General features: G+C 40.7%; 1 protein-coding gene across 6 annotated transcripts in view; it reads right to left on the reverse strand.

Moving 5' to 3' along the window:
- Nucleotides 1-13,080, reverse strand: part of SMG7 (SMG7 nonsense mediated mRNA decay factor) — a 52,680-nt gene that overhangs the window by 11,159 nt on the left and 28,441 nt on the right. For 5 of the 6 annotated variants that reach the window (XM_064515582.1, XM_064515578.1, XM_064515580.1 and 2 more), the window contains 7 exons: nucleotides 10,970-11,132; nucleotides 9,684-9,840; nucleotides 6,599-6,669; nucleotides 6,214-6,274; nucleotides 5,304-5,423; nucleotides 4,388-4,823; nucleotides 263-407 (listed from right to left, as the gene is read on the reverse strand). In XM_064515582.1, the coding sequence (XP_064371652.1) occupies nucleotides 263-407; nucleotides 4,388-4,823; nucleotides 5,304-5,423; nucleotides 6,214-6,274; nucleotides 6,599-6,669; nucleotides 9,684-9,840; nucleotides 10,970-11,132 (1,153 nt within the window). The remainder of the gene's footprint in view (nucleotides 1-262; nucleotides 408-4,387; nucleotides 4,824-5,303; nucleotides 5,424-6,213; nucleotides 6,275-6,598; nucleotides 6,670-9,683; nucleotides 9,841-10,969; nucleotides 11,133-13,080) is intronic. The other variant, XM_064515581.1, reaches the window with a different exon arrangement.

The following is a 13,080-nucleotide window of genomic DNA, read 5'->3' on the forward strand; positions in this document are numbered from 1 at the left end:
TGAAGCTCCTTGATCTTGTACCCACCATTTGAGAAGCAAGGTGGCAGACTTCATGACAAACTTTGATTCCAAAGTACTAGGAATCTTACTTGTCTTGTTTCAGTTCTGCTACGCTCCTTCTTTACTACACAGCAAGATACTTAACATGACAACACATGTTCATTAAAACAGCTACTGCCTTGAGAGACTGCAACAACTTCCATCACAGAATTTTCTTTGCAGTCAACGGGAAATCACACTTCAGAAGAACCCAACAAAATACCTGGCCGGCTCGGCAGGGGAGGGAAGGCTCCTGGGTGATGAATGGGGATGAACTGGGAACTGCTGGCCTGACTCGGAGTCTGAGTTACAGGTGTTTTCCTGGCTTCAGACACCGGAGTCTTCCTCATCTCGGTCTGCGATTTCACCTAATCCAAAAGAAAGCGACACAAACTCAGGTCATGTTTTCAGCAATTATCCACATCACGTCTCAAGCCAAAAATGAACTCTCAAAGTGTTTGAGAGATTGCTTTCTTTGCCCTAAGTAGCTGGAGGAGGTCTGGAACACACAAGTTCAGTTCCTTACTCCCTGACCTCAGGCAAATTACTCCATTTGCTCAGGCGCTCTTTGTCTCACAAAAGTGCAATAAAGATATCTACTGAAAAGATTGCAAGAGGCTCCTCCTCTAGCAAAGGAGAGGAAAGCAGATGTATTAATTTCCTCAGACCACATGAAGAACTTTTGCTACTTACCATGCTGCTCACCTGCAGTGCTTTAAAAACAAAACAAAAATCCAAATTCTATTACACCTTTCCTAAGGCACTGCTTCAACTTAATTCATGCTACTTACCTGCAGCACCTTTAAAAAAACCCAAAAAACAAAAAAACAAACTAAGATCTTCCCAGGGAACTTTTCAACCTAATCTTAGCAGCGCAGCATAGGCACAACCCCCTGCATATTATGAAATTCTTTCGACCAAGAGCACATACGACAAATAGCAGAAGTGCTTAACCTGTTGCAAGTTTAGCGTGTAACTCCTGTATGCTTGGTTAAAGGAGCTGCACCAGTTAAAGGCAGAGAGAAGAATGTAATGTAATGTTTACCTGATTCTGCTGCAGTCTGGGTCTTCCTGGAGAGGAAGACAGAGGGGAAGACTACTTTCCCTTTCTGTTCAGCTCGGCAGAACTGCCTGGAACGCAAGATGAAGCAGGCAGGAAAAGGACAGCAAGCAAGGAACCTGGGCAATACAGAAAGGACCCAGGGAGCAGACCTGAAGCCAAGCCTCAAAGGTGATTGAAAGAAAGGGATTTTATCAGGGATAAAAAAAAACCCATAAAAAGACTCTGTGGGGTTTATTTCAACATTTAAAGCTACTGGATTGAAAGGACTTAGAGGGCAGGTCCTCTCTTGCAAAACACAGTGGTAAAGGGGTAGATGCATTCAAACTTTTCCTTTAGTCTTTCTCAAATAATTCTGAATTTCCCCATTTAGAAATTATGGAAGTGTCATTTACTTTTGGTGTTTCATTAAAAAAGTAGTTTGTCAGACTGGGAGTTTTTAAGTGTATTTTTGATCTCCTACTAGGAAAAGGCGAGAGGAAATTCCATCTGCAGGCCCTGGCTGATGCCAGGTACCATGAATGATGCAGCAGCGCCTGCTTCCCCTCTTGTGCCAGTTCTTTCCTATTCACTGTCCACCTTTCCCATCCATCACATTCTGTATATTCAACGTTCGTATTGTCCCTTTTTACTCCACAATGAGCCAAATGTTTTTTTTTTTTAAATAACACATACTGAGACAGTTACACATTGCTTTACACAAATGTCATAGACGTCAAAGACACTCTTCTCACAAGGGGACTTTGAAACATGGAGAGTCTCGTCCATTATAAACTTAAAGCTGCAATAAAACATTTCCAAAGGAAGCTTCCAAAAAACCCTCTACATGATTCATAGTTAATTTTTAAAAGCTAAATAATTAAAATTGATTAATCCAAGTCAACCAAATTTAAGTTGCTTGCCCTGTCTCTGCCTGACCTCAGCTCAAAAGTATCCATATTACCAAAGCCTTACTTCTCCAGTTTTTGTTGGAGAGCTTGGAGAATCAGTTAACTGGAACCATTAGCCCACCTCTATCCATCGTAGGGCAGCATAAGCTAAAAAAGAAGAACTGGTCTGAGACTAAGTTTCAGAATACTACTGGCCTTTCCATATTGTAAACGTGTTATCAGGACATGAAGTTACCAGTGTTGCCATCTCATCATTACATCTGTACTGCATAAATATCCTGTGAAACACAGTCAGAACATCTGAACAACAAAGTCTGGAGGAAATTCTAAATGTTACGGTTGCACAAACCCTTTAACCTACACCCCACGAGCAGAGGGATGAGCTGCCTGAAAGGACTGATTGTCATCTTGAGGGTTCCCATCTGGCACCTGGGGAAAACAGCATTTCACCACAGTGGCCTCTGAAGGGTACTTTATCTTAAGCAACTTTGCATTTTACCTTTCCTTGCACCTAGGATATCGCCCCTAGAGAGTGGAGAATCAATTTACGCCTAGCTTCCATGATCCTGTTGGAGTGGGCAAGCAGTCCACTTATCTGCGAAACAGGACTAATCACTTTTGTCTAACGTTCCTAACATTTTTGTTTTAAAAAGTAGGAGCTGCAACATTTGTAGCATTTAGAACATCCAAGGCGATGAGCTGTTGAGTAGATAAAGTTTGAAACATCAAGAAGGCCAACGCAGGGCTCTAACAGGCTGCTAATTGTACAAAACATACACTGGATTCTCCTAACAAGGTGGGAAGTATGATCTGGAGTAGGTCTGGGGAAATAAGTCCATTGAACTATGTAAAACGAAAGAAATTTCTTGGTGCAGTTACCAAGACAAAAACAGCTGGTGGAACTAAAAAGTCAGAATTAATTTCTATCGAGCAAGAGAAGAGTGACCAAGCAAGTCAGAACAGAATATGCTGCAGTCAGGCTTGAAATAAGACCTACAAACCCAGGAAAAAACTTAAGACTAAGATAAACAAACTTCTGATAAATCAATTGTGTTCAAATATTTTTCCTATCAAAACAAATACACACTTCTCAGGAGATTCAGTGGTTTTTTTCAAGCCTAGGTCCATAGGCAGTTTTGCAAGATAGGGGCCCTAATGCTGAAATCGGGACTTGTGCTCAGGCCTGCAACCACACGCCAGATATAAATAAAGAACCTACTATCTTAACTCACCTACCTAAGAGACTGGTATCTGAAAACCAACTTATTCTTTGACTCATGAATGATCACCACATGGCTTCTGTAGGCCACTTCTTCCCCCCTCCTTGGTAACACCCATGCAAAACCACAGTCCCCTATCAGTCAGATCACACAGTCAGTTCAGACCTTCCATCGTCCAACCTGTAAACAAGATCACGGCAACACAGGCCTTCAAAGCAGTGGCGAAGAGGAAGAGTTACGTTATTCTGCCGACCTGCTGTGGGAAGTAGCAATAGGCTTACGTGGTGGCAAGGGAAATGAAGAGCATTAGGAAGCAATTTCTACTTGCAAGAATGGTGAAGAACTGAGTTTCTCTAGGCAAACAATGGCATCTCCATCACTATCATTAGGAGTCCCCAGATGTCACTTGGGAATGGCTGAGATAGAGCCAAGTTAGCCAGGCACAGATCAGAGGAACTCTGAAGTTCTCTACCCTTATTTACTGCGACTCTGGGGAAGCCAGAACAGTAAATTCACTTTTTATGTCATGCTCACAGAAGTAGGGGGGAAAAGCATGTCTCTAAAGAGATGACCAAGAACAGATGATCTGAACTATAATTTTGAACAAGTGTCCTCAATATAGAATTATGGTTTAAGAACAGCAGCCAGCTTTCCTTACTTCCTCAGAGGGCCACCTTACTGCACACACAGTGCAGAGGATCTTACTCCATGCACATAATGGATGCTTTTGAGACATGTTCAGCTTTTGAGACTTGTTCAATTTATTGAATATGCACAAGTCTGCTGAACCAAGAATGCAAAGTATCCAGTTCCTTCACAACAGATCCTAGCATGGGTAAGAACATGACTCACAACTGACCATGTGAGCTGTGTTAGTAGCCCGGATTATCTCTGGAACAAAAGCTGAAGTCTTTGTTTTAAAATGTCGTAATAGCAACAAAGTCACCTTCATGACTTTTTACCTTTTCTCTCCCAAATAACCTGAGATAGCATCAAGGAAAAGGGCAGAGACCACAAGATCACTAATACTTGGTCTTTGGGATAGATGTGCTTCTATTTTTTCCTGCATGTTACGTGTACTGCTGGAACACCCAAGGGCCCACAGTGAGAACTCAGCTGGCCCTGACACAGACATCATAGTGCCTAAGATGCAGTATCCCTTCGATCTAATGGCTTACCTGAACTGCCACGTTCTGCTTTCCTGCTTCCTGCATTTTATCCAAGCCACATTTCTTGGTCTCGTTCTTTCTTTTATTGTTATCCTTCTTTCCATCATTCTTATTGGCTACTATTCCTTTGCTATAGTCCCTTCTTTCCCTACCCACATCTTTAGGTGGATAGATTCGCCCTTGCTCTCTGTTCACTTCCCGCGGCTTAATGTTCTCTTTGAATGTGACCATTGGTTTTTCTCCTGCATCACAGTTGTTGTTTAGACTTCTGCCAGTGGACAGAACAGATTTGAGTCCAGGGCTCCCATCTGTGGATAGTGGCTCTGCAATTGATGTTTCCTGCAAGGTGAGACTCTCTTTGGCTTCACTAGGGTCCTCTAGTAATAATTCCGGGATTTCCGTCAAAAACAACAGCTTTCCTACCTCATTTTCACACTGAATCAACCTGAAAAAGACAAAAAGGAATTGAACAGCAAATAGAAATAGTTTTTCAGAGTCACCCATCTCCCCAATTTACAAAAGCAGAAAGTCAACATATTCAACATGCATCTCAACCCTGGCAACAAGAAGATGTTACACCTCTGAGCTGAGAGCATTCTCCAGTATGGCACAAACACCCATGCTAGCACCCTTGCTGCCCCTTCAACTTCTGTTTCCACTTATCTCATTTGTGCTGCAGTATCGCTAAAAGGGCCTTATTAAATACAATGCTTTACTCCAAACATAGTCCCTACCGTAATTAGATTGCAAAACAACTGCATGCTGACCCACAGAATGTTATATTAGCACCATCAGCATCTTGCATTCACATCTAAATGTTTTGTAAAATAATGAGAAAAAGAGTTTGTCTCTGGCACCTGCAATACCTAACACTTACAGCTGCAACTAAAACACACAAAAGCTAGTACTACAGATGTGCAATTACCTTGGCTGGTTGTCAGCAATCCATTTGCCTGTGAAGATCAGACGCTGTTGCCGTATCCTACGTTGCTGCCCTTCCTTATCTCCTGTAATTGCCTGGTGGCCTTTCGAAAAATCCAAGTTCCTAGTATTGACACATGAGAGGGAATAACGTTAATTATAAGGTTACCATCTGCAAAATCAGGTAAAGAAACACAATTGGTCACCATTACTCCACTGTAAGTTGTGTAATTTCAACAGATTCTATTCAAAACATGACACAGTTATGGATGTCCAAATTACAGATTCACTTCTCTTCCAGCAAGATATGTCTATACTAGAGAGGCTCTTTTTCCTCTCTCCCCTGCTTCTTTTAAGCAAAAAGCTTTTATATACACTGCATGCTGACCAAAAGCAAAAAAATTGAGTGAACACACCTAGTATTTAGTCAACCTCTGTGCATACTCATCTTCTATTTACTCCTATGGTTAAGGGGCAATAACATTGGTACTCTATTAACATGGAAACAATGGAATTTACTAACTGATGTTAGGTACAACAGAGGGACACAGTTAAAACAGAGTAGAAAGCAAACACACTCATCGAGCAGTTTTCATCTAAAAATACTCATTTCTTAAATTTTTCCCTTTCAGTTTACTAGCCTGAAGACTACAGAAGTAGTAAAAAGAGTCATAAGCAATGTTACAAGCTTTAGTTTAGTCCTCTTTTCTTTAGAATTTCATTGGACTGGTATAGTCTCCATTTTGAAAAGGAAAATAGGTTCTGAAGCCCTACACTGTTTATTACAGCTGTTTTGCAGAGATACCTACATCAATCCATACAGCAGTAAGCATTCATAAGTAAGATACCGTAGGGAACAGGTCAAGGTCTATCAAAGCAGTCACACTAGCAAGAGCCCAGCTTCCTTCACCCACCTGAACGAGGGTCTCAGAGCCAAGAATCCCTGCAATTCAAATTCTTCTGGAAGGGGGGTTGCTGGTGAATAGACAGTAAACAGCGTAAGGAAAGCACGAACACATCAAGCACAGTATCATAAGTAGATACCTCAGTAAAGTCACCATACACAGTAAAGCCCTCTATTAACATGGTCTACTGTACTGGCCCACACTAATCTGAGGAGCTCAAGAATGATAAAATAGAGCAAAGCCTGCTCAGCACTAGAAAGCATCATTTGCAAAGTGTTTGTATGCATTAATATTAGAAGATGATTTGTTTCGTTTCTGCTCTTCAACTGCAGTTCCCCACATCAGCTAAAAATATCATTCCCATTTCTCTACAGCACAGACTAGAGGTCCTTACCATTACTACTGGATAGATCTTCTTCATGGGGCTGGAAGCTGTTTAGAAGAGAAATCAGCCAGGGCCATATGCTACAAATCAAAAGACAAAAGTACTGTAAGTGAAAACTATGAAACATGAGATCTACTCACCAAGTAAACACTGAACACCTATTACACAGTCACAGCTTCCATTAATCCTCTGATTCCCAGTAAAGGTAATGCTTCTCTCAAGTGTCAGGGAAAAGATCACTTTCTTGGAGAATTTAGTACTTTTAAAAAGTCAGCCTAAGTTACCATGGAAGCCAGGTTTTTGCAGAATACAGCGTTCAGTATCCAGCAAGTCAGAAAGCATGCTACAAATTTAACTAGACAAGAGTATGACATGAGAATTCAGAGCACCTGTTTGCAATTCATGTTTTCCAATCCAAAAGCTGACTGTTCTCAAAGACAGAATAAACAAATCTGTTTGGAAGCAAAACAATTTAATCGAGATACAGCTGTGCTAAAGTACTTTTGTTCTGCTAACATTAACAGAGTATCATCATACAAAAACAGCTACCGGAGAGGTAAGAAGGTCTAAGTAATGGCTGCAGTCAGTAAGATGATTAAACTAGAGATTAACTGGCAGTCACGCTGTCTTGTGCTGGGAATATCAGCGCAACCAATGACTGGAAATTCTTTCCAAAGGCCCTGGAGCAATTAATTAAAATAAATAGATTGCTGCATAGTTGGTTAACATCTAACCACCACCAACAGGCTTCACGGTCACTTCAAAAAGAAGCCCCAAACGAAAACCCTAAGCATCTTGCTGCAGCTTTAGTGATGGGCAACAAGTCCGTGAAAGCAACAGAAACTATTTTAAGGTGCCCGCTGTGCTCAGTGCTAGTGAAATGAATCTTTGTCCTTCCTCAGCGAGCCTGTCAGCCATCAGCTAGGGCGTGCGCTGAAGAATGTATCATGCATCCAAAGGTCCAAGGGCAGCTGCTTTCCTGCATGGCTGCAGGAACTGGAAACAATGTTTATATGTTGATTCTGTAAGCTAAACTAAGCGATAACTCCTTCCTCCTATGACTGGCAAGAAACAAGAAGGTGGGGGAAAAAGTGAATGTATTTGTTGCAATCTGCAGCAATTTCCTATCTTCCTGTATAACATTTGAAATAATGAGACTCCTTAACAGGAGATCTCTACAGTAGAATGATGCAGTATGCATGTAAAAATCTAGACCTAATGTGGCTTCCACAGGGCAGTTTTGGAAAATTCATTTCCAAAGAGCACACACTAGTACTGATAAAGCTATATTCATTTCTACCCTCAGCTCCTGCCTTCAGGTCCATCTACTTTTCTGGGTAAACGAGTTTGTTTCCTGTTTCAGATACTTACTCAGTTTGGGTTATGATTCATTCTCCACAAGAAAAGGCTAAACCTAGATGGTTTCCATATCTTTCAGAATTGGGACAACTAAAAATTTAAAAAAGAATAAGGCTTCTCTCTCCAGCTTGGAGCACAATTAAGTTTGAATTCAGAATAAGAAAGACTTCCCAAGTAATACTAAACAGGGATTATTTATTATTTACTAATAAAGGTGTGTGGGGGTGTGTAACCCACAGTCAGAGAATGCCTTTCATTAGAGTCTTCTCATACGAACAAAAAACCCCCAAAACTCAACTTTGATTCTTAACAGTAATGTGAAATACAGTCATCTTGACTTTTTAAAAACCAGCAAATGTCATATGACTAGCAACTATTATCCATTTTGACAAGTCTGAGCAATATTTGACTTTCAATTTCAGCTGTGCACTTCGAGCTGCTTGCTGCCCACTTCACCATCCCTTGCTATGATCAGTAGCTAACACGGGGTTCTCCAGCAGGGCTATCACACTACAGATTTAAAAAACAAGAATATTCTTCAAACAGGGACGATCACTTTAGGGGCAAAAGGATCTACTCTGGCTAACTCATAATACCCATCTACATCTCGAGATTCAGTTTGATACTCCATAAAAATATACCTGCATCTTCTCTCTGAGAGCACTACTTTATATCAAATGTTCTTGAATAAAATTCCCTATCAAAATACCAGGATAAAGCCTTCCTTTAGGATATGTATGGAGTATTTTACCTTATGGTTAAGTATATGGAGTTATATATATTACCTTCTGAAAGCAATTGTGAACTCTAATTTTCCTCAATCCTGCCTTCAGGAAGTCTGAAGTTGAAGCTCCCGAAGCTCTGGGGCTTTACACGAGTGAGCCTTACCCCTCATTTAGCACTGTGGCAAACTGAGGTTATAGGGACTCCTGCCCTTCCCCAAGTCAGTGAATAAATGTAGGGGAAAACCATGGCTAGAAACACATTTTTGCAGTGCATGCTGCTTCGGGAGAGTTGAAACCATCGCGGCACAAGCGCCACACAGGCTAAGCAAGCTAGTTTCCCACTTTACTTTCTAACCGTGACAGTAACAGTCGCTCCAATCTGAAGAAATGTCTAACAGGTCAGAATCATTTTATTTAGTTGCTACTATTCAAGGAAAGCTAATGGACTATAAAAAAAAGGTAGCTATGTTTGGACTGTCTAAACTTAGGACCTTACAGACAGAGGTGAAGAGTCAGAGCAATACACCAGAACAGCGATGCCTGTGCTGACATTTCAAGACCTTCTCTACCAAAATTCAAATCACTGCCTGGATCATGAGCCAGGAAAACTCTGAATTTTAGTGCTACCCAAACTGCTGACTTACTGAATGAACCTAAGGCAAGCATTTTCCTGCCCCTACCTCAATAAAACTGAGAAGCCAATTACAAAAGACTAGAATAAGGGTACCTTCAATAGTAATGGTGAATGATCAGACTCCTGAAAATGGATCCCTCTGATCTTACAAATAATAATAAAAATTGCAAGTGAATCTAAAGCCAATTAAGACAGTGAACTGGCTCACATAGCACCCAAAAGGCTCATGTTTTGTTTCACAAACTTTTTAGCACATTACATTCCCTACCATTTTGACGTCTGTAATGAAGAGGATCAATTTTCCCATTACTATTTGTATAATCAGTCATCTTTACCTTATGCAATTAAATGCACCAAAAGAAAGATTAACACTCACTACCGTCTTTCATCAACTACTGCCTCCTGGAAAACACTGGGTCTAAGTTTCAGCCAGTCCATTGAAACCTTCACAGCTGGAAGAGGGTATGCAGCCCCAGAGTCCTCCTGGTAGTCGTTTTGTAAAGGACACTTGCACAGAACTCCAAGAAAGGACACTAGAAGCAGACAGAACAGGGGAGAGGGGGAAAAAAAATATATAAATACACACACAAAATTGATGAGAGAATGGCATGTTAAAACTGATCAAAAAACCTAATAAAATACATTCCACCCGTAAAACATTATTTTTAGAACTAGTTGTTTAGAACAAACCAGCACAATAACTTTATCCTAGAGACTCCACTAGAAGATCAGAACATCTTTCTCCCCACAGTTTCCTACCATGAAGCAGTTCGTGAGTTGTGTTTTTTTTTTTTTTTTTTTTTTTTTTTTTTTTTAAGACAAATAAAGATAGAGTCTTGGCAAATCATTTTGAAAAGTTAAGGCAACAAAACCAGACCAAAAAGATATTTATTTATCCACATCTTAGAAATAGTCAGCTCAACTCTGTATCTGCATTTTCTCCATTTTCCCAGGTCATCAGGCAGACTCTGCAGGCAGGCACCCAGCTCAGATCTGCGCAGGCACACAAGCTGAGCAACAGTGCCAAGACTTTGGTGCTTTCAGAACAAACTCCAGGCTGGAATCTGGAGAAACTCAGTTATTCAGAAATTTAGATATTTATGAATATGGCCAAGCTGCTTATGGACAGAATTAGGTTAGGCAAACCAGCATTATGCTGCTAGAGACCAAAATGCTCTGCACCCCTACTTATCTCCTAGCTGAGATCAGCAAGCTCACAGAAGCAGCTGAGGTCCAGAGTTTATCAGCACTAGCTCAACTTCAGCCCTGTTAAATCAGAATTGGCTCCTTCCAAGGCAACTGGGACCTCACTGCATCTAACTGCAGAGCAGTGCCTCTGAGCCTGGTCTTATCCACAGCCAAGTCACATCCAACTTTGCACCCAAGTTAAAAAGTTCCTTCAGAACCAGGAAAAAGATGCCGAGTCCTGTGAGGCTTCAAATGGGATAGTCTAGGGCACGTAAATCCACTGTTACGCAGCACTGCTGAACCTACACTGATGCTGCAGAGCCATCTTTCCTCACTTTCCCCCATAATGCCCACTCTCATCAGTTCTCACACATCCACTGCGCTAGATGCTGACAGCATGTTACTAAAGGATTTGATGGGCTCTGTACAGAAAAAAAAAGAGAAATACAAGAACCAATTAGATTTTATACTTACTGAAGAGAGCCAGTAACTGCGTCCAGCAAAGCTGCTCATCCTGGCTGTAACTGTGCTGCTCCGTTTCGTTGCTGAAGTCTCGCAGGTGATGCAGTTGGAACAGGTTGATAACAGTAATATGTACTAACTGCTGAGAATTGAAGGCCTTTTGGAATAACAACCTCTGTAACAAAGACGTGGGTACAAAGTATGTACTTTATATGGCGAAGCACACTTGAAAAGATTAGTAGTTACAACTGCGCTGCTTGTGCCAGTCCTTAAGGCAGCACTCATTCTAGATTTTTTTCAGACCATCCCTAATAACACAGCACTGGGCTTCTCAGGGAGACATGCGAGGTTACCCACTGCTAAGCCCAAGGATTTTGTTTGCATACCAACTCATATGCGTGGCGAAACAATACCCTTGAGAACTGTGCTTTTTCAGGCAAAGTGCAACTTTAACACATAACTACAGCATTCCAATGCAAAAATGAGAACTGCAGAGACATGTACACCCGCTGTAGTTCTCAGTCTTTCCAAGAAATGGCAGATATAGGGTGACAGGCTTTACACAAAAGATTCCAGGAAAATTTAACTACTGTATGGTTATGCATTAGAGACAAATTCCACATCCAGTTTCATGGGTCACAGAATGCCGCAGCCGACAAAAATAGCACAAGCTGTTTGCAAATGCATTTCACTAACAGTGCTGCAAAAAACACCTGATCTTTTAGAACAGCAAAAGCAACTAACACTTATTTTGGAGCTCTATGAAAAAAAGAGAACTTAAATCACAATCAACTTATTATTTAGACACAATAGGCAGGCAGGCAAATGGATTAACCAGTCTAAGTATCAGAAAAACGTTTGAGCTTCATGTTAAACTTTGATTTTTTTAGCTAAAGGCATAGAGCACTCTAAATCTGAAAATTTATATTGCCAGTGCTATCGACAGCAGAATTATGAACCTGGCTGAACACTCCTAACGCTACGACTGTTCTCCTTATTCAAAGTTAAATTAGCCACAACGCCGTTAAAGTGATTATCCACCATACAGTCAACTTGACATCAACATTCAACCCATCTAAGTCAGAAAAACTACTATCTAATAAATCGAGCCTCATGTACCATAATATATACAAAAAAAGTAATCTAAGCAACAAAGCAGGGTGTAATTAGCACAATTTTAACAACTGGTATCAGTCCAAAGATAAGATTATTTCCCACATGTCTGAGCAAGCACATAATTACTGATTATAAGCATCCTGGAAAAAGCAGCACTTGCTCAACAGCCAATATCAGAAAAAAAGTGATACTTAATTTTGAAAAATTTACTTTAACTCCCAGTGTTCAAGCAGCTCGCATTCAAAGCTCTTACAATTCACAAACAGTTCTGCTTTTGTATTTCAAGGACTGTTTGGACCTACTTCCAGCAGACCAATTCAATGCAAAAATGTAAACAAACTCTGTAAAGAACATTTTTAATTCTTTACATTGCTAAGATCCACCTCCCTTTCTCAATTTGGAAAAGCATCTACTAAAAGCTACATTTGCTCTGTTGAACCTATCCATTGTACCTGCTCATTTTCCACAAACAAGCTTGCTGAAGCAGAGCAGTTTCCAAAAGGCATGTAACAGTTAATATAGTGCTCACTTCGAAACCTTGTATAAACATCTTCAAAAATTCTCTTCTGTTTAAATCCTTGCTACATTGTCTAACTTAATGAGCCAGCTATATAATTAATAGGTGCTCCTGGATTTTCCAGAGGAAACATTTGTTCTGAATAGTTCCAGTCTACACACAAATTAAGGCTACACTGGAACACTGCTTTTAAAACCACACTGCACACAAGAGAGGCAAGGTGTCTGAGGAAAATTAAAAGCAGCCTTAATAACCAGTGGGAGTGAATGAAAGCCATCCAAAAGTGAAGCTCTCAAAATTCTTCTGGCAACTTAGCCAAGACTTTTCCCAGACAAAGCGTTTTTCCACAGGGACCAGGAATCATCCAGGTTAAAGAGCAGAGATTCAAGTGTTACTGAGTCCTCCTATATCTCCCCCAAAACCAAATCACATGTCAAATGGAAAAAAATCCTGTCATCTGCAGAAGTCAACAGAAACCCATTAGTAGTTG

The sequence above is a fragment of the Dromaius novaehollandiae genome, chromosome 8 (assembly GCF_036370855.1).
Source record: "Dromaius novaehollandiae isolate bDroNov1 chromosome 8, bDroNov1.hap1, whole genome shotgun sequence".
In the NCBI taxonomy this organism is placed as follows: Eukaryota; Metazoa; Chordata; class Aves; order Casuariiformes; family Dromaiidae; genus Dromaius; species Dromaius novaehollandiae.